General features: G+C 38.9%; 1 protein-coding gene across 3 annotated transcripts in view; it reads left to right on the top strand.

The window, feature by feature from the left end:
* ADAM23 (ADAM metallopeptidase domain 23) overlaps positions 1-25,801 on the top strand; it is a 176,073-nt gene that overhangs the window by 138,822 nt on the left and 11,450 nt on the right. For 2 of the 3 annotated variants that reach the window (XM_032403732.1, XM_032403749.1), the window contains exons 19-24: positions 4,818-4,868; positions 5,583-5,646; positions 7,355-7,460; positions 10,207-10,326; positions 11,654-11,822; positions 13,798-13,909. In XM_032403732.1, coding sequence (XP_032259623.1) covers positions 4,818-4,868; positions 5,583-5,646; positions 7,355-7,460; positions 10,207-10,326; positions 11,654-11,822; positions 13,798-13,909 — 622 coding nt within the window. Of the gene's footprint in view, positions 1-4,817; positions 4,869-5,582; positions 5,647-7,354; positions 7,461-10,206; positions 10,327-11,653; positions 11,823-13,797; positions 13,910-21,788; positions 21,880-25,801 lie in introns of all 3 variants that reach the window. The other variant, XM_032403740.1, reaches the window with a different exon arrangement.

Raw genomic sequence — 25,801 nt, 5'->3', positions numbered from 1 at the left:
AAGTCAGGAATCAAGGCAGTTAGGGAATAGGTAAGAATTTTGGATTTCATTCTACTTTTATTTTTTCTCTGACATGACTTCAAAAACAGGTTCCTGTACTATTACTCAGTTTTTATAAATACCCTTTTTACAATTGCATGAGAGTCCGTCGTGTGGATTCATCAGTTGACTTGTGACTTGTTATCCAGTGGTGGATATTTAGGTTGTTGGCGGTTTTTCATTATTGTAATTAATATGGCAGTGAACATCTTTTCTTTATGCATCTTTAAGAGTATTTCTCATTCAGGATTCGCTCCTTAGGATAAATTGCCCAGAAATAATGGAGTTATCTGTTGCCAGGTATTATGGTTTCTAAGGGACTCCCCATAAATAGAATACAGTTGGCGGTCAAAATACTATTTTTCATATTGAATATGGCCAAGTTGGAAGCCATAACTTAGTGTGAGAACTAAATGAGCTCTTTATAGATCCTAGATTCAGGCTGTAGGAACAGGTTATTGACAAAGTGGGTCTGGAGCGACTTCTCCTTGCAGAGATGGGCCGTTGTCTTGTATGTGTTGGAGGAGCAGCGAGAGTAGTATGATTTATGTGAGTAGGCAAGAGAAGAATGGCAGAACCGAGCCAAAGGGCCAGTAAGTCTTCCCAGGTTTGTCAGTCATTCGGTCACTCTACCTGCCTCAGGGGGAATGGAGTGTGGGAGCAGAATAGCTGGAGGTACGCTGAATTCCCTTCACTGGGAAAAAACAAGAGGGGAGGGACACAAAGGTTTCTAACTAACCTTTTTGGAAGCTCTTGATGTATATTATCTGAGATGCAATTCAAAGGGACCCTTTTAAGGATGTGATACAGTGAAATATGTTCAGGCTATTCTTTATTGATTTTTATGCATATCTGTTTCTTCTATTTATATATGTAAATGGGTTTCTTTGCAATTTTCCTAGAATATAGTAAAAGGAGTGTTAGAATTGTGGGTTTTGTGTTTTATGCCAAGTTTTATGTTTTGTGACAATCCTGGTGTACTGTTTCACTGAGTTATATTTTTAGTTTTGTAGAATACTACTATTCTTATACCCATCATATATGGTTTTGGTTCTGTGTTTCAGCTCTTTTCGAAGTATAGTATTTTCATTTCAGCCTTTAATTCCTGAATTGCCATAGAATTTACTGGAAATAAGGCTTTTATACTGAGGGCTCTATGTTCAACTTAATATTCTAGTGTCTAAATTTTTAAAACATTCTTTTTTTAAGATTTTATTTATTTATTTGAGAGAGAGGGAGTGGGAGTGAGCAAGAGCAAGCAGGGGGGCGGGGGCGAGGGAAAGGGACAAGCAGACTCTGCACTGAGCATGGAGCCCGATGCGGGGCTCGATCTCAGGGTCCTGAGACCATGACCTGAGCCAAAATCAAGAGTCGGACGCTTAACTGACTGAACCACCCAGGTGCCCTAAAACGTTCCTTTTGCCTCATGTATGTATGTAAGGTGAAAATTGCGCTGTTGAATTAATTTCTAAGTGGCATATTAGAATAGCATGTTCTTTTAGCAATAATTTCCTTATATGACCAGAATGTGCCTGAAATAGATAATTGGAGTAGAGGGAGTTAGGATCCCCCAGAATTCTTCTGCTTTGTAACAGGCAGTGAGCCTTGAATTTAATTGATACTAATTATGATTAGGAAAAAGGGGATCTCAGAGAATCTCTGCGTCTCTGAGAATCAGCATCATTGGCAACATTATGACTTTATGCCTCGTATCTCAGTCTTTGCTTAATTTTGATCTTAGCCTTTACTGATGCCTTTGAGCTACTTTTTAAATTCACAGTTTATTACAGAATAAACAATACTTGTGCAACTGAGAGAAATCCTTGGCAAACGATACTGGATGATATCATAAAGGTATTTTTGAAAAATGTGGGAAATGTATCTTGTTGGCGCTATAAAAGACGCCATCTATATGGGTGGTATAACACAATTAAAAATAAGCACGTTTAAATGCTACTGCACTGTTGAGGGCCGCCTCCTGTGAACTTTCCTGCACAGCCTGAAACTGGGGGCTGGGAGGGCATTTAGAGACCGAATCTAGAGCTCTACTCACAGGTAGAATAAAGCACACAGATTTATGGTTCTTCTGTTTCAGTATATGTGCTGCCGAAGCGAGCACTATGGTTCTTCTGTTTTAAATGTCCCCAGAGAATGTAAGACATTCCATAATTCCCCGTGTGAAGCATTTCAGTGATAAGCAACTTGCTTTTATTAGCCTAAACTAAAAATAAATTGATTAGAAATCTTGCATGTAGCTGTAACAGTTTATAATCAGGCCTTTTTTTTTTTTTTTAATTAGTAAAGAGTTCTACAAAAAATTTTTTTATTGAAACATCGCAAAAGTCAACTGTGATAAATTAATCTTAGACCCTGATATACCTATTCTAGTAGCAACATTTCTTTTGCATTTTTGTTCGATGTGATTGTATTCATCTCGGAGCAAGTGAATAATTACTATTAGTTGATTAATAAGATACTGATTGCATCTGGAGTGGATTTGGGTGGATGAAGGACCCCACGAGGATCTGTTTCTATGCTACTGGCCCAAGTAGGCCAGGCTTTGGTGCTGATAATTTATGTCCTTTGAGTAGTCACCATCAGATTGATTGAAAAGCTATAGTGAATGAAGGCTTATATGAAAGTTAGTTATTCTTTAGAAAGATGTAGAACCAAAGCATTTTATCTCAAAGTGTTCCTTTTATTTTTTATTTTTTATTTTTTTTAAGATTTTATTTATTTGACAGAGAGAAAGACAGCCAGAGAGGGAACACAAGCAGGGGCAGTGGGAGAGGGAGAAGCAGGCTTCCTGCTGAGCAGGGAGCCCGATGCGGGGCTCGATCCCAGGCCCCTGGGACCATGACCTGAGCCGGAGGCAGACGCTTAACGACTCAGCCACCCAGGCGCCCTCAAAGTGTTCCTTTTAAGTTAGTGCTTCTTAGCAATTGCGAATTCTAAATTACTTCTATTACCTTTCTGTAGTGAACTTGATAAACAGCTTGATATGTGCAGAACAGAGTAACTTTTTAAAAAAAGATTTTATTTATTTATTTGAGAGAGAGCACAAGTGAGGCGGGGGAGGGTCAGAGGGAGAAGGAGAAGCAGACTTCCTGCTGAGCAGGGAGCCTGATGCGGCGGCTCCATCCCAGGACCCTGAGATCATGACCTGAGCCGAAGGCAGATGCTTAACCAACTGAGCCACCCAGGCGCCCCAGAACAGAGTCACTTAATTGTGTCTGCATGGGTCATTCATTTATTTATCCAGTTAGCCAATAGTAATTGAGCACTTACTCAATAATAATTGAGCCCGGTTTTGTTCCAGCTGCGAGGGTGGCAGCAGGAAACCACGCATACAACCCCTGCCTGTGTGGGATGGGGACAATAGACAAACAAATAAGTAACGTATATGAATATGAGGTGATAAGTTCTACGGGGAAGGAAAACACCAGCAAATGGGGAACGGAGAATGCCAACATGGGAGGTCTTACAGTTTTTGAGAGCAAACCGTGCAGAAACCTGGGGGAAGATCGAAGGAAGGGCAAGGGCAAAGCCATGGGGTGGGAAGCATGCCTGGCATGTTGGCAGAGAGTCAGCTCAGGCATGGCAGAGCAGGGATGAGATCAGAGAGAGGATGGAGTTGGGGGGACGGCAAAGTGCGGATTGTGTTGAACTTTGATGTCCATTGAGTATGTTGGGAAGCCATTGAGCAGAGGAGCAACATGATGTGATTTATGTGTTTAGAAGGACACTCCAGTAGCTGAATAGGGATGGAAGCAGGGCAATCAGTTGGAGGCTGCTGCATAATTCAGGTGAGGGATGATGGCGGATTGGACTGGGGGTTGGCAGTGGAGATGGAGAAAAGTGGTCAGATTGTGATTCTAGTTTGAAGGTAGGCCTAGTAGGATTGGTTGACAGACTGGAAGGAGGGTGTGAGAGGAGAGACAGAGGATAACTTCATGGTTTGGGACCTGACCAATGGGAAAAGCGGAACAGTCCTTTACTGAGAAGGCGAAGACCGTTTCTTACTCACTTGCTTTCCCTGTATATTGCTTTTTCTTCTCATATTTGCTTTGAACACTGTACTAGAGCCTTTGACTTGAACCGTTTTCAGCTCTCTCAAATGTGGCAAATAAAATGCATAGAGAGTAAAAGTTTTAGTTCATTCAGAGTAACTTTTTGGGGAAATGAAGTGTACTTTTAAACAATGACTTGATAAACAGACCTGGAAAAAGAAATAACCATCCCATCACAATTGTTCTAGTAGCACGGCTGTAGTTGGAGAGGTCAGAGACATAATGGAGATGCAGCACTCACATTGAGTTGAGAGACTATTTCTTCTTTTTCAATAATGTGGCCTAGAGGTGAGCGTCAGGGGTGTCGAATGTAGATTTGACACTTCCCAGGGCTGAGAAAGGTCCTGTGAGTTAGTTCCCAAATGTGTCCACTCCTACATAACAAGCTGATTCATGCCCTTCGTTGTCCGTTTTAATTCCTTCTACTTTTGACTCTGTAAGCAAGTGAATGTAAGTTCCTACTTTAGTCCACCTCATGGAAAACAGAGAAGTAAAAAGTACTCACTGCATGGATGAATTTATTATTTTTACCAATAATAGAAGAAGTAGTTTGGATAACCTACTTAAGGGGTTACTCATGTTTTTCTAGACATTCCCAATTATATATTCACCATGCTTGCTTTTTTTTTTTTTTGCATATTTATATGTTATACACATAAGGTGAAGGTACTTATGTTGAACATTAATGAAAAACATTGTATTTTTCAGTGCCCACCAAACCTTCATAAACAAGATGGATATGCATGCAATCAAAATCAGGTATGCTGGGCTATAAGTTTTCAATGTAATTTTAAAAGGACTAGTTTGTGAGGTTTCTTTTTTTTTTTTCCTTTCCGATGAATATATCTTCAAAGGGAAATCGCAACTCAAAGAACCATACATTATTGCAATGGGCTTCTAATTCCGTGTTGCTTCATGGCATATTAAATACTAAATCTAGTATGATATTTAACTCTGGTGACAAATTGTCCAGATTGAGGGCAAAGAAAAAATATAATGACTAAAGAATTAGGAATCTAATTTATTGAGTTGTGACCATCTTTCAATAACATCAGCCTCTAATGGGAAAATATGACTGTTATAATGTGCTATCGTATGTGATGATGTGGGTTTTGTCTTTTCTGAAGCCATGTTATAATGTAACATTCATACCCCAAAGAAGCTAAAAATCATTTTGGAATCGCCCAAGGAAGTGTACCAACGTTTGTTTTCCATAAAATTTAAAATTTCAGAGGATTAGTTTTGACTTAAAGAGCTGTACTCTGAGGTCTGTTCTGAGTTTTAGAATTTAACTGTCTGTTGTGCTTCCCTTAAGATGTTTGTGATTTTTATTTTCACTGTGGAAATATTGGGGTATGGAGTAAAAACACAAATCAACTTATCCAAATAACAACAAAAGGAGACCTTGCAGTGCAGATCTGGGGACAAGGGAACTGGCTGCGTGGGCCTCCTAACGTGTGTCCCTGTCCCCAGGGCCGCTGTTACAATGGGGAGTGCAAGACCCGGGACAACCAATGTCAGCACGTGTGGGGGACAAGTAAGTCGCGTTTTCCTGCTTGGTGATTGCACACGGTTTCTCTGGGTATTATCCTGCTCTGCCAGTGTCGCTGAAGACATGGATAGCTTGGAGTGATGTTTTTATTTTATTGTATTTTTTTAAGATTTATTTATTTATTTTAGAGAGCGAGAAAGCGGGGAGGGGCAGAGAGAGAGGGAGACAGGGTCTCAAGCAGACTCCATGCTGAGCAGGGAGCCCCATGTGGGACTCAATCCCACAACCCCGAGATCACAACTTGAGCCGAAACCAAGAGGTGGATGCTTAACTGACTGCATCACCCAGACGCCCTTGAAGTGATGGTTTTTAAAAAAATCCAGAAAAGGGTGAGAATAAAGAGAACTGTGAATCTCAGTCACAAAAACCACAGAAAAGAGCTGTTGAAACTGGGGACTTGTCATCAGAACCAAGCCGTGTCACACAATGATGGGGCTGTCAGAGAGGGGATGTCACATGCACCTGCAAAGATTGGGTTCAGTGTGGCTGTCACATTATTATCTAGCCACTTGTGTGAATCACTCTCATTCTGTACCTTGGGTTTAACCACTATCCCTCAGGTTAGCCTTTTGTTCCTTTACCTCAGGGAAGTACCAGACTTACTTTTAAAAATTCTGTAGTTTTATCATCTCAATTTGAAAGGAAGAAATGCAGGTCCTTCCTGAGGTGCAGACCCAGAGATTTGGGTACATGGTCCTGGCTCTCAGTACAGTCCCTAAATGTTTTTTTTTTTAAAGATTTTAAGATTTTTTAAAAAATTTATTTGAGAGAGAGAGAGCAAATGAGCATGAGCAGGGGTGAGGGGAAGGGAGAAGCAGACTCCCTGCTGAGCAGGGAGCCTTGATGACAAGGGGCTCAATCCCAGGACCCCGGGATCATGACCTGAGCTGAAGGCAGATGCTTAACTGACTGAGCCACCCAGGCACCCCAATGCACTTACTCTCTTCCTGACGTTTATGGTGCCTGTCCTGTAAACTTCAGTTCATGGGGCCCAGACCACAGCAGAGAGAAACGGGTCTGTCTTGCTGGCTGAGACTGGGTCACCGGAGAAAAGAAAAGCACACGAGATAACAGAGCGCCTGCAGGAGTGATTTCAGTGTTTGGCAAATATCATGTAACTGAAAGATTTACTGTCAGTGCTTCAGTTTTGAAAGAGGAGAGATAATAGAGGCATATTTGTCTTTTAAAAGGTTTAAATACCAAAACCCAAGTGTCGACCTAAAATCTTAATTGTCTAAGACTTTATAGTATCTTTTAATACTTGTGTAAAACAGGCCTAAGAATCTTTCTTCGTTTTCTAAGCGCCACTTCCCTAATTCCTGCTGATGACCCTTCCTCCCTTCCTCCCTCAAACCCACCAACAAGAATTGAAATCAGTTTGTTTCTCAAGTTAAAAACAGCAGCCTGTGGGAGCTGTCTTGGAGTAGCTTGCAAGAGCCAAGTGTGAGGTTTTGAGGAATTTCAGAAGCCTGTTGCCATCACATTGATAGCTTGAAATTAGCCATGTGTTACACCATGGAAATTGACACGATGGTATTTACACCATGGAAATTGGCAAATGCTAGGAGTGGGGATTTTTTTCTTTTTTTCTTTTTCTGGAGAACCAGTTGTTAAACATTTACCATTGGTGCTGCTGGTTGTGCATAACAAAGACAACTAAAACACATTGTCTTCCTGTGCTCTTCTCCAAAAGAGGCTTCCGGGTCTGACAAGTTCTGTTACGAAAAGCTAAACACAGAAGGCACCGAGAAGGGAAACTGCGGGAGGGACGGAGACCGGTGGATCCAGTGCAGCAAACAGTGAGTGGTCAGCTTTGGGGGGCACGATGAGTGATTTGGAAGCCCTGATTCAAATGTAAATTGAGCACGAAATAAATGTTACTGATTTTTAATAAATACTCAACTATTTAAAATTTTACAGTATGTATTTCAAAAAATACGTTAGTATATCTAGAAGCAAATTGCTGTGGACCAAGCTGTTAACTGTGGCATAGACTCACAACATTTCTGTAAACTTCAGAACATGTCTCATATGTTTTATTTTATTTGATGCTTATTTTGAAAAGACACGTTGCTAAGGTATTATAAAGTGCTATTAGGTCTTAATTTTCTAATTTTGCTGGAACATATGGCCTATGAATGTCCTACTATACACAGAACTCTACAAGCAAAATATGTAGACTGTATATATTTGGGGGACAATTCAAAATGAAGTAATATATATTTTTGATTTTTCCGTGAGTGCAATACCATTTGATTTAATTAAACATCTAATGTCCATATCAGATTTTTTTCCCCTTCTATAAAGCATCTAGTTAGTGCATTCCTGAGGCATCTTTACTCAGGAAATGACATATTTTCAGAGTACGTTGGTAATATTTTCCCTGGATTAGTCGAGGAACATTAAAATTGTGATTTAATAGTTTATTAAGGTTAACTCAATGACATGGATCTATGAGACCATCAAGTTATGGGCCAAATTTCCTTCATTACCCTTCCATAACAATGAGGATTCTCACAATTCTGAAGCAGAGCAAGGATTTAAAGAAGTTTCATTTTTCTAGTTAATGATCTCCCTGTTGTGTTTCATGAAACTTTGCTATTCCATGCAGCCTTTGATGGTGGCTGAGGCTGACGAGGCAACAAATCTTTGACCATAGTTTCTTTAAAATTAAACCAAAATAATAGAACAGAACTTCCCACCTCATGTCTCACGAGTGAGGCACAGATGTTCCAAAATATTGATCCTCTTTCTGAGGTAACAGAGACCAGGAGGAAGTGGGGCCTAAAATATTAAAAATCCATGTGGTTGGACACCTGGATTTCATTAGCTTCATTCATTAGCTTAATGTCCTAGACAGACCTGATCATTTCTCTGTGTCTTTGTCCCTTCAAAAAGTTTGGGAGGCATTGGATTGGATCATTGTATAAAAGATAGCTTTTGACTATCTAGTAACAGAATATCCAACCACCACTGAGTTAAAGAAAATTAATGCGTGTTTTCTGAAATGTTCAAAAATTGGGAGATGCAACATATAAGCAGAAACGTGAATAATACACAAATATACAGTTTGCCAAATAATTATTACATGACCTCCTATGTCACCCCCTACCTGAATCAAGAAATAGAACTCGCAGCATCCCAGAAAATGTCTCCTTCCCCACAAGGTGCTCTCATCTTGCTCCTGGAGGTACGATCATCCTGACTTTTGTGACAATTACTTTCTTGCCTTTTAGAGTTTGGCTGCCTCGGTTTTCCTCCCTAAACAATACATTTTGCCTAAAAGTTTGGTATAGCATTTGGGAATCATACTTCATGTATTATTTTGTATTTTGCCTCTTAAGTTCAGCATTTTAAGCATCTTGCATGATGTGTGTCACTCTTCATATTTATTGTTCATTGGTTTTACTATCATTTGTATTCATGCTCACATACCATGATGTAGCTCTCCACTCTGCGTTAATGGTCATTTAGGTTGTTTCCGTGTGTTGGCTGTTAGGAACGACGCTGCCGTGGGTATTCTTGTACATGTAACTTAGTGCACATTCGTGGACACTCTTCTAAGTCCTATACCCAGAAGAAAAATTGCTAGGTCAGAGGGTATGTGTATTTTCGGTGCCACCAGATGATGTCATGATTTTCTAAAATGGGTGTGCTAGCAAACCCAACCATCAATAATATGCATATGAGAATTTTGTGGAATCACATACTGAATCAGCACTTGGTATTATCAGACTTTTTACTTTTCTCCATTCTGGTGGGTATAAACTGCTATATTATTGTGGTTTTAATTTGCATTTCCTTGATTACCAGTGGAACTTAGTACATTTTCATGCATTTATTGGACATGGATTTCTCTCTCTCTCTCTCTAATTTTGGTTGTGCCATTTCAATTCCTTGACCTTTTTTAAGGGGGAGCTCGTTGTTTACTTAACAGAGAGGCTGGAGATAGCTGCTTTCATGGGGGCTGAGTCATTTAACAGTGTCACTAAGGACCCAGATGATTTCTCCCCTGTGCTCTGGAATGCTTAGCATGATGAGTGTATATCCTTCTGCTGGGGAGCTCGCTATGGCAAGGTGGATGCCAAGGCCGCACATGCAAAGGCAGGCAGTGTGGGAGTCGGAACAAAAGATTTTCTCTCCGTCAGCCTCTAACCTCTTGTCCAGAAAGCAACATTCTCCCCAGCAACTTCCTAGCTGGCTTTTCCTCACATCTCAACATCCAGCGGCCACTTTGAGCTCTAGTAGGGCAGGACAGTGGGACGGCTAGGAAAGTGGGTATAGGGGTCCGGGGGTGCCATGACTGGCTTCGACCAGTCATGATCGATCCCTCGGGGCTGGGTATGTTGCTACCCAGACAAAACTGTGATCCTGTTAGCAAGGAAGGATGGGGGTCATAGCCAACCAACAATGTCTGAACACACGTTTTTATTTAGAAGGAGAGAAAATATTTTCAATTTTTGAATATATGTGGACTGAAATTGATTATTTTGAGCTTGATTCCTCCTGTCCTGTTCTGTTTCTGTTTTTATTTAACATGCTCAGTGATGTGTTCTGTGGGTTTTTACTCTGTACCAATCTTACTCGAGCTCCACGTATTGGTCAACTCCAGGGTGAGATCATCCCAACTTCCTTCTATCATCAAGGCCGAGTGATTGACTGCAGGTAATATATTAAATGTTTGAAAACCTAATGAATCACGAGAACTACAAATTCAGAAAAATCAAGCGAAATTTTTCTATTTCTCACAAGAGGAATGTTGACTTTGATTTTATGATCTCCTTTCATGTTTAGAGTTATTTAAAAAAAACAAAGTTGTATATTTATTTGCAAATTACATTTGCTCAAAAATCAGGCCACTTATTAGTAATGGACATTCTTTGTAATGATGATCATTGAGTAGACTCACAGTATCCATTTTGACCCATGATTAAAGCTTTGGGCATTGGAATAGGTCACTATTTGAACACTATGTGTTTTATTTTTTATGACAAAAAAAAGTTTAAGCTTTACTTTGTGTAACATATTTCTGGCTTAGAAGATGGTTTAATAGTCAATCACATACAGATCGTATTTATTAAATATTATTTATACTGTAGGCAAGCATTTGGTGTCCAATTATCTGTGAGTACAAGGCACAGAGATTATGAGGCTTATTTTTTAATCTAGGGAGTCATGTTATATTCCAAATAAGTATTGTTCCTTTCAAAGTAGTCATAATTCTGAGATGCTATGCTTTCATTCAAATGGTACTGTTGTTGCCCGAAACACTTCTGGAATTCTTTTACAGAATTGCCATTAGCATCTGCAAACTTTTATCTGTAGTATCCTTAGATTAGCAGACCTTCATCCTATGTGAGTGAATATGAGATTTGGAAAAATGCAAAAATTTTTTGAACAAAATTTAGGAAATTTATTGGGTAAAGAAGTTGAATAATGTTCTCTTGGTCAAATGATTGCTGTATTTTTCTTTTATTTTTTTAAAAAGACATTTATTTGTTTGAAAGATAGAGAGCATGCACATTGGGGGAGGGGCAGAGGGAGAGAATCTTCAAGCAGATTCCCTGCTAAGCACGGAGCCAGTTGATGCCGGGCTCAGTCTCACGACCCATGAGATCATGACCTGAGCCGAAACCAAGAGTCAGACACTTAACCAGCTGAGCCACCCAGGATCCCCTGTGTTTTTCTTTTAAATTGTTCCTGAAGACATTTCTAACTGGTCTTAGACAATAAGACCCTTCCTGGAATAAATGACATTTTTTCTTGATGGCATACAATATAATAATGACAATGAAAGGTATTTCCTGTCAATGTGCTCTTTTATTTTGGGAAAGTGGGGGAAAAGGAAAGGAAGGTAGAAGTGGAGAAATGCTAGGAGCCATCCATGTCCGCTGGCAGCCTCTTCAGTTTCATGAAGAGCAAGCCTCATTCGTGTTGACTTTTCTTCCTAACTGTGGTGCTAATGGTTGTATGAATATCTTTCTCCGTTCAGTGGTGCTCATGTGATTTTAGATGACGATACAGATGTGGGCTATGTAGAAGATGGAACGCCGTGTGGTCCATCCATGATGTGTTTAGATCGGAAGTGCCTACAGATTCAGGCCCTGAATATGAGTAGCTGCCCACTTGATTCCAAGGGTAAAGTCTGTTCAGGCCATGGGGTAAGTAAGCGTCTGTGTTCCGGTTCAAACCTTTATTGTCTGGCATCCTCAAAGTTCACAGTGGTCAGACTTTCATGCCAGCCATTTTCCTTTTGTGAGTGTTGCCAGTATTTATGCCCTGACTATGATGATTTCCTTAGTATCCTTATCTGCTAAGGATAGTACCCATATGTATTGATATGGTTTTATTTTGTTGTTTCTTTTATCACTGGCTATTGTATCCGCCACGTTGTCTATAGCTTGACATCTAAAGAGTTGGAAGAAAATACGGTTCCTAAAAGAGTTATAGACCCCCCTATGCATTACTTTGTACCATTCAGAATAACTTTAGTCCTCTCAGTAATTCCCTTTTAGCCACTCAGCATGTATACTGAGCATCTGTATGTGCCAGATCACATAGACTAGGGGTTGGATCACTGATAGAATTCACATGTCTCAAGTCATATGGTTATGCTCAGACCATTGCCAGCTGAAGAGAAGATGCTTTCTCTACTCACACCTGCATGTAATTGTAATTCTATGAACTACATTTCTAGTTGAATGAATTACATTTGTAATTCTATGAAGTGGTTGGGCAGACGCTTCCTGGCAATCCTAGGCTTAATATCTAGAAACAAATTTTAATAATTATTTAAATTGGCTTAGTAAAAAAAGATATTTCAAAAATTTATATAGAATTTAGAAACGGAAAAAAAGAGACATGGGGAAATTGAGAGTGATAATGTACAAGGAGGATGCTGGAGTGAAAGTAAACCTAATTCAGAATATAGCTAGCAGATGATGTGGAGTAGAACAAGGTAGAGAGGCCTAAGAAAGACATGCCCAGTGACTATTTAGAGTTTTGGGTTTGGTTGAATCCTAGGCTTATAAGTGGAGCCAGTATAGCTTAGTGATTTAGAGCATGGATTTGGAGGCTAGAAAGAGCCATGGGTTTGAGTCCTGGCTCTGCTTCTTGCTCTCCTGGTGACTTTGGGTAAGTCACTTACCCTCTCTCAGCCACCAGGCTGCTAGTGTGAGGATTAAATTAGATGCTTTACATAAAGCGCTTGGCATAGTCAATGTGCAATAATCACTATGTTAAAATAAAAACACCGGACAGACCTTTCAGTGATTGCTCTGAAAACATCATAAAACTTAACGCCTACAAAGGCCCTTCATTCCTACTACCCCTCCCACTTTTTCATCCTGTTAAATAAAAGGTCAAATTCAGCATCGTTAATCGTAATCGTGATATTATAACATTTCAGATTAAAAAGCTTCTTACAGCAATAAGCTTGTATTCAATTTATTATCCCTAATGATCAGTCTCTGGATGTATCTCACAGGCAGATAAGAGTTTAAACACCTCTGTCTCTGGTTTGCAGATGGTGGTTTATTTCATATAAACTACAAGCCCATTCCAGCATGCTGCTTGGTCTCCAGGACAAGCAAAAGGAGACAAACATCATGCTAGGGGGTCTTCAGCCTGGCTGACTAAGAGAAGGGGAGGTGGGCGGGGTGCTCTTTTGTCCGGGACAATGCTACCAAACAAAAGTGATATTGGACATGGTGAGGTAAAACAATGCATTGGTGATTTATGTCTTCTGGTCTTTAATCAGTGGCCTTGCCACTGGAGCCCAGTGTCTATTAATTTCTTGAATTAAGCATGTTTCTAAAGTATGTTCCTTAGAAACAACTACTTCTGAAAAAACTACATCGTCAGACATTTGTGCACTTAAGTAATTTTTTCAACATAAACAATTAACATTTAATTAAAAGTTTTCTTTTTTTAATGGATCTCTCTCTCTAATTAACAAGAAAACACCATTCAACAATTTAATGTATCATTGTCTCTCCTTGTCAACCATGGGAGACCTAAAAAATTCAAAGAGGTTTTTAAAAGTTTCCGCCCTGCCCCGTGTCTCTTTTACATTTATCTCCATTATTCAGAAAAGCACAGTGAAAATGTGCCATCTCTGTTCTTTGTTCTTCACAGGTGTGTAGTAATGAAGCCACCTGCATCTGTGATTTCACCTGGGCAGGGACAGATTGCAGCATCCGGGATCCAGTTAGGAACCTTCACCCCCCTAAGGATGAAGGACCCAAGGGTTTGTGTGATTTCAGTTTCAATTCATTACATACTGAATTTGTTGGTACTCTTTCAGTGGTGCCGATATAAGAACTTAATAGATTTGAAAGGAGACACATCAGATTATCTTTTTTTTGCCATTCAAATACATAATTCATGTTACTGCATAATTAAGGATTCTAGAATGACGTATCGAAAGAAAAATGTTTGAATTTCCCCTTAGTTTGGAACTGAGGTTAGGAAGAAGTAAATATACCAGTTTCCTTCCTTCCAGTTTCCTTTCTTTCCTTTAAACCTTCTTTTTCCATAATCACATGTTAATCATTTTACAGTTTGTCTATGCCATGCCAGTTTTCTAATAGATACAATCTTTTTGGCTGTCGTGAGACTCTAGTCGTTCCTCAATATTTGAGTCCCGCCAGAGGGGGATGGCAGTCTTCTATGCTCTGTTTAAATGCACTTTTGATTAGGAAGAAGTTGAAAATCTTCACAGAACTTTAATTCTTCAAAGAGAACATGAACGATCTGGACTTTGTTTTAATCAGCCATCAGATGGAGAGAAATTAGAATTTTATTTTTTTCTTATTTTTTAAAAAGATTTTATTTATTTATGTATTTATTTATGTATTTATTTATTTTTTTATTTAGGGGGAGTGAGCAGAGGGAGGGGCAGAGGGGGAGAGAGAATCTCAAGCAGACTTCGTGCTGAGCATGAAGCCCGACTCAGGGCTCAATCCCATGACCCTGAGATCGTGACCTGAGCTGGAATCAAGAGTCAGATGCTCGGCCAACTGAGCCACCCAGGCACCCCTAGAATTTTAGAATTAGAAGGAGTCTCAATAGCCATCTAGAACCACCCTCATTTTGCAGATGAGAATACGTAGGCCTTGAAATCAGGTGACATCCTATAGTAACCCAGGTAACCAGACACAGGGCTGGGACCAGGACCCAAGTGCCCAGTCTCAGGCCCATTGTCTTCCATTACATTGGGTTATATAATCACTTTCTCATTATTCCCCCCATTCCCAAGCCCTCATACGATTTTCAAAGATCTAAAAAAGGCATCAGTTGCAGCAGGCTTACTACAGCATCTATAGCATTGTACCTGAGAAACCGGAGTTACTAGAACAAAGGGTGGATCCCAGTGACATCATACATCAGCTTCTTCCTTTACATGGTACCACTAATGGTTTTATTTTTATATTTATTTTATTTAATTTATATTTTATATTTATTTTATTTTATTTATTTATTTTATAAATAATTATCATGATTTTTTTTCCCTGCAGGTAGGAAAAATACATATAGAAATAGTATCATTTTGATCTGCTTAGTTTTGCATGAAAGCTCATTTAAAATCTCCGAACCAGCATTGTCCATACGGGAAAATACGACTTCAAAAATGTATGAAGCTCCATGGTCCTCAATTCCTGAAGAGATTTAGCTGGTCCGGGTGCATGTGTAATGTTCAGTAATGGTGGGTGTGTTTAACACTCTCCATGCATTTGCAGAATATGGCCATGAAATTAAATTCTGTAAGAATCATAGTCATGCCCTCACAGTCTATTTCTGTTCCCCTTCTTCTATTTGTAAAAAGGAACCAATTCCACTTTTACATTTAGTCTTTAGTTACGTTAAAACTGGAACAAAAAATTCTTGGATCCACCCTCAGAAGTTAGATTTAGAGCAGATTTAAAGCTCTCACAAGGGAAGCAGACGTTCACGCTTTCCAGATTTTCTCTCCATGGCATGTTAGTTTCTCTTCATTCTCCTAAAGATCTAGATGCTGTCTCTTCAAGTGATGTATAAAGATGCCTGAAGAGATGAGCAGAGCTCAAATGGCTTAACCTCTGTCCTTTTTCATTAGGTGGGGTGGGGGATTATCAGGTGTCTGCTTCTGTCTGTTCCCCGTTCCCTCGCCCACCCATGCCTAGAAAGTTTAGTTGGAGGTGTAAGCAGCTGCATTCTGGAGAAGAGGAGATTCACGGCTGCCTTCCGTCTTAATTTTCCTTGTTCCCGTGGTGCTATTCTATATTATCTTTTAAAAATAACTTTTATGACCATTCAAGTAATACTAGAGAATTTTGAAAATACAGAAAAGATTAAAAAGGAAATAAAAATCATGCTTAATTCCACAACTCAGAGGTAATCCATATACACATCCTGGTATGTTTCTTTCTGTTGCATGTTTTCTTTTTTCATTTTTAACGAAGACAGTGGAGTCACTAAAGTAAAGGCACCCACTGGTTCTAAAATTGTTAAAATCCTCGTGACTGCAGTAATCTTGATTAAATTGAAAAAAGCCATTAATTACTACAAATGAAGAGCAGTCATTATTGTAAATTATTAGATTTCCAGAAAAGGCAAATAATTTTAGTATGACTAAATAATAGCTCTGTCTATAATGGTTATTAATATCTTTCCAGCCTCTATAGAAAACTCTGTTAATACACTAGTAAAATGAGAAACAACAGAAATCAAAGTTTAACACCTTGTAGTGAGTTTCGTGATTTTATTTTTGATACTCTGCTTAAAAGAGAATGGTAAGAGAGAAACTCTGGACTTTATGTCTAATTTTATCCAGATAGCAAATATTTATTGACCGTCTACAATCAAACGACCACATATCCTTGGCGTACTGTAGGCACTTAATAAATGTTATATCCTTTCCTGTTGGGAACATGTGAAGGAAATAAAATGGTGCATGTTAGTGCTGATTTTCAGTTTATCAGTAATCATTTGTTGTATTGCCTTGTTGAAGAGGAGCAGGTCGTGAACTCCAGACATTGAAACAATCTGTACTTTCTTGACTGTAGGTTCAACTGCTTGTGAGGTGCCTCGGGTTTCCTCTAACTGCCAAGTATTCTTTCTCGTGATCGAATTAGTTTGGTTGACCCTTGCCTTACCGATCACAGGAGCTGCTTCTCAGTTGCCTGCCATATATAATGGGCAACACCCAAATGATCTGGCCTGTCCTATCCGTAGATGAAGGTTTTTTGTATAGATACAGTGACAGCATATTAAAAAATACTTAGTTTTATTTAATTTCAGTGTGCTTTCTTGTTAGGGAGAAAAAAATTCAAAAGAAAATTGAAAATATTGCCTTTTTTATTCCAAACGTGGGCATAAAAGATAAATTGTATCCAACTGCAGACCTCTGGCTCTAAGCCTAATTAGTAAAAATCAAGGAGAACTCTGTGACTTTGGTTCAGTTGATTTGGGGGCATCAGAAATGAGCCCATGTGGTTTGGAAATTTTATTTTAACGGTAAGTTTCTGGAAGAATAAAAATTCAACCTCTCCATCTGGGTAGGGACAAAAAAAAAAGCACACATGAAAATATTGCCATTGAAGTCACTGTGCACTTGTTGACCCACAGTTTTAAAGCACATTGGTTTATTTGCTCCAACCTCTCAAACCAAAATTATTAAAAGACAGGAAATAGCATTTCAAAGCAAAAACCATATGAGCGGGGATTTTTTTTTTTAAAAAAGATTTTCTATTACATATTACTTCACTCATGTTCTCCACATTGCCATTTATTTCACATATGAAGACTCTTATGGTCCCTCTTCTCCCAACATGGGTCCACTGAATTCACGGGGAGAAATTATTTTGGTTTATTCTCATGGGGTAGAATAATTTTTGACAATTTGTGGGCATCTTTGCACCGTACTTATTATGCAATACAATGGAACGTCTCTCACTGGATGGTTTGCATCACCATTACAGGAGGGAAGAGAAGAAACTGGAACATATCACATGTTTTCATTGATAAGGAAGGGCAGAGACTATTCCTGGGAGCTTTGGTCAGCCCCTCTCATTATGTCCATAGTCATCAAATCAGAGATGGAAGGGCCTTAGTGGCCATTCAGTCCAGACCCACTGCTCTGCAAATGAGAAAACGAACTTAATTATCCAGGTTAACTGCTAGATAAGGACAGAGCCAAGAATCAAACAGATCACCTGATCTTGAGCCAAATGCTTTTTCTGTTATTGTGCACTGCCTCATTTAAAGCTGAGTATTCAGTTATTCTGCTGGTTCTCACAGCACAGCAATAAATTGAAGGGGTGAAACAGTAACCAGGTAATGATTAAGCTGGTTAGCTGATCCATTACTTGCCAAGGGAGTATTATATTATTAGCACTTAATATTTTGAAAACAATAATTTCTAAGCCTTAATACCTTGAGGGGTATTATTTAGTGTTTCCATGTACCTTTTGCATTTATCTTGTTGATAACTTCCTTTGTGAATGCACAAATCTTTGATTTTGTAGTTCAGATGATTAGATATTATGATTACCATATATGTTTATGCTCATGTATAATTATATATCACCTACGTATTTTTCTCCTTTTAATAATGGCCTCATTAATAACTTAAGGATTTACCAGGTTTAAAATTTTTTTAGTAACTGAGTTTATTTTGTTTGAGTTCAGAAAAACTCGATGATATTTTCATTGACAGTGTAAACTGACTGAAATAGTATTCTTATATGAAATAATTTGTTTTTCATCTTTTTTAGACATTTGTCCCAATGTATCTGAAAATGAACTTGAATTTATTTTTTAATTTCATGGAAAAGAGTAAGGAGATCTGATTGTGTGTCTAACATTGAAATATGGAGCTGTGCCAGTATTATAGTCTAAAGTATAAAGAGTATATTTAGTATTTATTTCTAATCTTAAATTTTAGAAAAATCATAAATCCCTGCAGAAAGAACTTTGGCTTATAGAGTACAAACGATGGCTTTGATGCCTCCTGCCTTTGAAGTATTAAGGGATGCAGGATTATAGTCCCTTTGGCTCATTAGAATCACATGGATGAAATAATGCACCATTTTGTTTCAGAAACTCTCTAAAAGTATGAAAAAAAACCCAACTACTCAGTTTCAAAAGCACAGTTTCACGCTATCTGAAGCATGACCTGTCTGTGGAAGAATTCTACATGTAAAGTAGAAAGTCTTATGAAAAGGAGGAAAGTTATAGTTTGTATCTTAGTATCACATGCTTATTAAAAAGTTCTGCCTTTTTAGCATGTGTGATCCTAGATAGCAGGGAACCCAAACGAAAAACAATGATAACAATAAACCAACAAACAACAGAAATTAATGAGAAAACAAAAATGAAGACATACTGCTAGGTATTAAAGAATTTCCACAAACAAGTTATAATGGGAAGGTAAGTACGTTAAAGAGTTAGGGAACAAAGTCGAGTCCCTAATAGGCTAGAATCTTTACAAGTTCCATCTCCGGGTTTGGTGGGATGTGAAGAAAACTAAGGTGTGTCATCATGTGCCTGGCATAGTTCCTGGAACAAAAAAAAGACAGTTAGTAGATAACAAATGAACGAGTGAATGAATGAACAATGACATTACATCATTAATAAATTAGTACAGAAGGAAAACGACAGCACAGGCCCCCAAAGGTCCAAGGGTTGGTTTGGGGTTTTTTTGTTTTTTTTTTAATAAGAAGATAAATCCTTTGTAGCTGTGAGGAGCAGCTAAACTCTCGGTTTTCAAATTTGTCCCCTATAAAAATCCACCCACTTGTGAGCCACTCAATTAATTCACATCAGTTTAAAAGCAGGTTGAGTCATGACCCACTGGAAGAGATAGCCCTGTTAAGTATCAATGATAAAGAGTCAAGTGTACTTTACATACATTTTCAGTGTACCAGAATTAAAGGTAGTGGGAGGGAAGGCGGGCAAACGGGGGGTGGGGGGGAGGTACTTTTGAAAAAACTCTTTTCCCACTTATTTTATCTTGCTTGGCTGTTAAGAGTGGTTATCAGTTAAGAATTTGGAAATTATTATTCTTGCTCAGCAGAGATTATAGATTGTATCTGTTGATCTGGGATGTGTATTTGAAGCAAGGTAGCAGTGCTTTGCTCCTCTGGTTGGTTTCTAAAACCCACATGACAGATTGCCTCATTTTCTTGATTCTACAGTGAAAAATTATGTCCGTAGCAAACACAAAAGCCTCTTTAAATTGCTATTTTATTCATCATTCATGCAGTTATAGTTTTTAAAAGTTAACAAATATTCATTCAGCACCACATTTTACGAGTGTGTGTGTGTTTCCTACAATTTAGCATTAGAAAGTGTTGTAGCTTATATAAAAATTGAAGAGGTAATAGGACTTTCATGCATTTTGGCTCTGAGGGCCAATGCCCAAATTTTTGTTGTTGTTGTTGTTAAAGATTTTATTTATTTGTTTGACAGAGAGGGACACAGCGAGAGAGGGGACACAAGCAGGGGGAGCGAGAGAGAGGGAGAAGGAGGCTTCCTGCTGAGCAGGAAGCCGATGTGGGGCTCAATCCCCGGACCCTCGGATCATGACCTGAGCCGAAGGCAGACGCTTAACGACTGAGCCACCCAGGCGCCCCCCAATGCCCAAATCTTAAGAAAAACACAAAATAATATATCCTTGTTAATTTAGTATTCTGAAGGCAGTGATTCTCTAAGATCTTAAAAAAATGAGTATTTATATCTATAATACCTTTCATTCCAGTATTAGCCTCCACAATTTGGAAATCTGAGATATAGTTTAGGTTATTTTGGATTATAATGTATTGTCATATTTGGAAAACATCACCACCACCTTATATGTTGGTCTTCTTTCCATTCCCCTCAATGCCCTCAGTAGACTTTCTCTGTTTTCTGTTGTGTTTCCCATCCTTTTTTTTTTTCTTTTTAAGAACAACTCAGGTTGTGCCTACCTAATGATAAAACTAGAAACTCTCAGTCATATTGTTTGCCCTGTGATAAAATGCAGTACAGCTGCTCACCAGGGTTGGAGATCCAAGGTTCTCTCTCTTCTGTGGGAGAGTAGTTAGACAAAAAGGTCAATGAACCCAGTATTAAGCCTTAAAAAATTGTGAGTTCAAATTGTGGTTCTTTGTTTTGCTTCACTGTCTCACAGCACACAGTCTGGGTGATGCAGCCTTATCAAAGTGACTCTCTCTTGTCATTAGTAAAGTGATCTGAAACCAGAACTTTTGGTTTGCATGGAGATGAGGTAAAGTGTGTATAGGTCCACACGCTTGCACCCCCCCCCCCCACACTCAATCTTAAATAATCTGCCTTCCTGCTTCAACACTACACTTCATCCTGCCTGTGTGGAGAGCAGCTTGGGGACCTCTGCTTATTGCAGGCCCTTTTTGCAGTATCTGAAAGCTCTGCATGGAAGGGGTGAGGTGCAGGGATGGAGTGTCTCCACTCAGTAATCTACCACTGGGTGGTCCAAAGCTTCCAGGCGACCCTAACTCTCTCTCAGTGGATAGTTTATGCCCTGGAAACTGTAAAAAAAACACCTAAATGCCCAACTACCAGGACAGAAGCCCAAACGTTGCAGAGTTATGTGAAATACACACTTCCAGGTGAAAATATACTTAATTTTATAAAGATACTCTGTTTTAAATTTTAAGGATTTTCACAAAATTGGATAAAAAGTTCCGAATTTTAAAAACACGTAGCGTCTTAGGCATATTTTGCAGTTTGAGAAGTTTATAAAGTATATTAATGGTTTGTTACTTTGTAATTAAAATCCAGACTTGCTGTTATGCAATTTAAGTGACATTTTAATTCCAACTCATTCCTTGTAGGAACTCTAACTCCAATTAGATTATTTATGTGTTGAAGAGTGTTGATAAGAGATGATGTTTTTAAGAAGGGTTTGTGGAGTTTGAAGTTTAATTATCCTCAAAATTACCAAAATTATCCTCAGGTATAATATCCTAGGAGTGTCTGTAGACCTTCATTTCAAATCTTAAAGGAAAGATGTCAGTATTTAACTGACTCTCAAAGCATTTCCTAAATAGATTATTTTGTGTATTAGCAAAATCAGTGTGTAATTAATATCCTGTGTTAAAAACAATCTCCGTTTTCCCTCCACACAGTGAACATGGCCACAAGCAGGCTAATAGGTGCTGTGGCAGGCACCATTCTGGCCCTGGGGGTGATTTTTGGAGGCACAGGGTGGGGAATAGAGTAAGCATCTTTGTGAGTTTCAGAGTGTTTCTGTGTGGTTCCTGGTGTGTGAGCTGACCCTTGGTACCTGGCCCCTACCATGTGTTGTCTCGTTGACGTATTTCCCATGCTAGTGCAACTTGTGGTGTGATTTGGATGTGTTTGTGTCGTGTGGTTCTCTCGTGCAGTGAAGAACCTTCTCCTGTCTGGAACAATGTGGGGCATAAAATAATACTGGGGTGCTTATGATGTCTTCACAATTAAGACAATGGTCCAAAAGCTTCCATTGCTCCTCTACTTATAAAAGTCATTTTAAGATACAGACCTTTTATTTTCATTATTTTTTATTGGCAAAAAAAAAAAAAAGCTTTTATACGAGTGTTTCATTAGGATTCCTTTAATGAATGTGATCTTCACCGGTCAAATAGATCCACATATCCAACTAGGAATTATCAACAGTTGTAGCTTCTTTTTAAGATAATCTGAATGATAGTCACTAATATCTTTTCCACTCAATTAAAGTGATAGGGGAGGCTTTGGCTTAATTTTTTTAAAGAAGATATGTAGGATATTGCCTTTATTTTTTTCCACATAAAATAATTCAGATTAGAAGTTTACATAAATATTTGGGACCTAAGAGTATGAAGAAGAAAGAGATATTTATCCAAACCTGCAAAACCTTCAGTGAATAGTTGCAAATTATCTGGTGGTTTGTCTTAAAAGTAACCAGTGCATTAATAAGTAAATTCTGTATCTCTTGCCTGTTGATCTCTCACAGAAATATAAACTCTTATTGCGCCTTTATTTAGGTTGCTCTGTACTTGATCCACATCCTCAGAATAGCTGTCAGTTCTCCACGGGATATTGCTTTCATGGGGTTGCTAATCTGTAGACCAAAAGAGTATTGCAATTTTTCCTTCTCTCTCTAATTCTAGAGAACACTTATAGACAACAGAAATACCCCTTCATGCGCTGTCTTTGTGTTCACGGGGGTGGTGGTAACACTTCCCAGTGGCCCAGGGAGAGAGGACTAGTATTACCGGATACCCTCTACTCAACCGGTCCAAACTATGGGCATGTTGATCCTATTACACACATTGCTCCTTAGTCCCAGTAATTACAGCCCACGGATGCTCTTCCATTCGGGGCCTGGGAGACCCAGGCACTAAAACAGCAGTTAAGAGGGGCGCAGGTCCAAAGGCCCTGCTCTGTGTTGAAGATTACCTGAACCTTCTCTCCCTTGGTTTGAAGGACTTTGACTAGACTTGCATCTGCTCACTCAACATCCCACTGGTAGGGACTGTGAAGCTCGTTATCTCAGGACAGCTAGAAACACTGAAAAAGATATTTTGTTTCTCTTTACTCGTTAGAAAAAAAAAGTAGTATGGCAGAGGTAACATCTTTAGAGAAAACAAACTCTGTCTTGTAAAAAATCTCACCTTGGATCTGCTGACTGGATTATATATAGAAGTAACATTCCTTTTCCAGGGGAAATTTTATATATACATTTATGTGAAATTCCTCCTTGAAGAAAGGTAGTTTTCTAAAAAAAAAAAAAAAAAATCATTCCAGTGGTGTTTTTTAGATTATTTATTGACCGTAATTGTGATGTGCTGCAGTGCACCAACTAAGGGATGAATTTTAATAATTTTCCCTTTGAGCCTTAAAGAATAGGCAAACCCCAAAGCATTCGTTGTAAAGCGTGGTCCTTGTTACCAGGCTTTGTTCTCATCCTCCCTTCCAGTCTTGTTGGTTTGTGCCTATTTCTGGTTGTGACAGGTAAGTCCGTATAAGTGTATTTTTTTCTAAAAATAGATTTGTTATTTATTATCCTTGCTTGATGCACTATTTTTGTTTATCAGCTGATTGTTTTCCCTCGATTTCTAAATTTTGCCTTAATTGCTAAATCATAAATATAATTTTTTAAAAATCCACAATACCACAATACAAATTGTTTTAATACTTCCTAGCTTAGCTGATAGTGTCATGTTCATCTAGTCACTAAGGATTCCATGAACAGAAGGTTTGGGTTTTTTTGTGTGTTTGGGATTTTTTTGGGGGGGGGGCGGGAGTGGGGGCTTTTATTTCTACTCCTTAGTTCATAATTGTAAATCAGGAATCATTTCTCATGAATTATGTATTGATTCTAATCCCAGCCTGTTTTCTGAGCTAGTAAAATGCAAATCATGCCTAAAGCATAATGTACACGGAAATATAAATATTTTCTCAATGTTTGTTTCCAAATGTGTTTCCGTATTAAAGTGTGGGAAGGAAATACATATAAATGGAATGTTTCATTAGAGCAGGGGTTCCCAGACTTTCTGTAAGGGGCCAGGAGGTACATAGTTTCGACTTCGCAGGTCACAGGATGTTTGCCACAACCTTGTGACTCTGCTGTCTTAGCACAAAAGCAACTTGTAAACAACATGAAAACTAATGAGTGTGGCTGTCTTCCAATCAAATTTCTTCGCAAAAACAGGAAGTGGGGCCAGATTTGGCCAATGGGCTATAGCTTGCTGACCCTTGATTTACAGCATAAGCTTCAAAGACAAATCAGTCTTCAAATCTTGCCTCTGTCACTACATTCTAGAAGCCACTGTTTCTTCTTCTATTAAACAGGGGTAGTCATAATTCCTACCTCGTATGGTTTTTGTGAGGATCCAGTGAGCTAATATTTGTCATGTGCTTCGAACCACACCTGGCACATTGTAAGTGCTCAATGCAGAGTAACGAGCCTGCTTTTCTTGCTCTCCTATTACTAATTGTTATATTCGTGCATTTTTGAAAGCCACTGAGATGTGTGTTCTGTAGGACCTCAGTGGTTAGTCTTAAGAATGTGTCACAAGCCCACGAGCCTGAAGAGACCACATCCCCAAACCCCCACTGCAGCTGTCCCCCCACCTTTCTACTCACCCTCACGAGCACTGGGTGGTCTCTGAGTTAAAAACATGTGATGCACACAATTTTAGTGCTGCTCAAAGTGGCATCCATTTATGTACACAGTTGAGGGCACCAATGTGAGCAGAAAAGAGAATTTTTTACACAGAAATGGATATATTCACAAAGTCGAGGGGTTTAGGGAAAATACCAAAACTGGCTTTGTGACTTCTGGAACAGGACATTCAGTTAGGACTGGAAGTATTTTGCTGTTAGGGGCCCTGTACCTATGTATTAGCATCCTGAAGGATGTGATATTCAAAATAATTCTTGTACTAAAGTTAACGTTGCTTACATTGAAAACTTCGAGAGCTAAGGCATTTTCCCCTGTGAGTGGAGAGGATGTGCTGTCCTACGTATCACCTCTGACTCAAACAATAAATGGAAACTCCACCTTGTGTTTTCTGTCTTGCTGTCCTTTCTGCTCCCTTTTAAAAATCTATCTCCAAGCCTCAACTTGCAAATGGGAACTTGAAAGATAGTCTCAATTGAACCTGCAGAATCTTTTTTCCATTTCCCACAGAATTCCCCAGATGAATTTTATGCTTCCTCCCTATCTTTCCTTTGGAACTGCCTGCCATTGTTTCAACACTGTATGGATCCGTACAGTGAAGAAATGCATCTCTGAGAGCGAAGCTTCAAAAGCAGATCTTTATTAGTAACCTCCTTCTGACTTTTAAATGTGTACTGTTTCCACGTGGGAGATTAAAAAAAACAAAAACGTAGCCTCCGGACCACTTGGTGTGGGGCTTGAGAGAGCACTTGATTAGAATATTTTCCCCTCTTTTCCTGCCCTCATTGGCCAGTCAGGTAGAGCTAATTCTAATGCATCTGTGTTCTTGATGTGCTCTTTTGCTTGTTTGATTCATGATATTGGGAAGGAGGAGGAGAAGAAAGATGAGCAGTGCCGGCCGTTGGGGCACATTCGCTTCAAATTCTGTGGAAGGTGAATTTAAAGGAACTTAATTGTCAGCGGTGCAGAAGCTTTAGACGTAGAGGCAATTCC

Source organism: Phoca vitulina, unplaced genomic scaffold, assembly GCF_004348235.1.
Source record: "Phoca vitulina isolate PV1807 unplaced genomic scaffold, GSC_HSeal_1.0 scaffold1, whole genome shotgun sequence".
NCBI lineage: Eukaryota > Metazoa > Chordata > Mammalia > Carnivora > Phocidae > Phoca > Phoca vitulina.
Note: the sequence above shows the minus strand (reverse complement) of the source record. Positions and strands in the feature narration are given on the sequence as shown.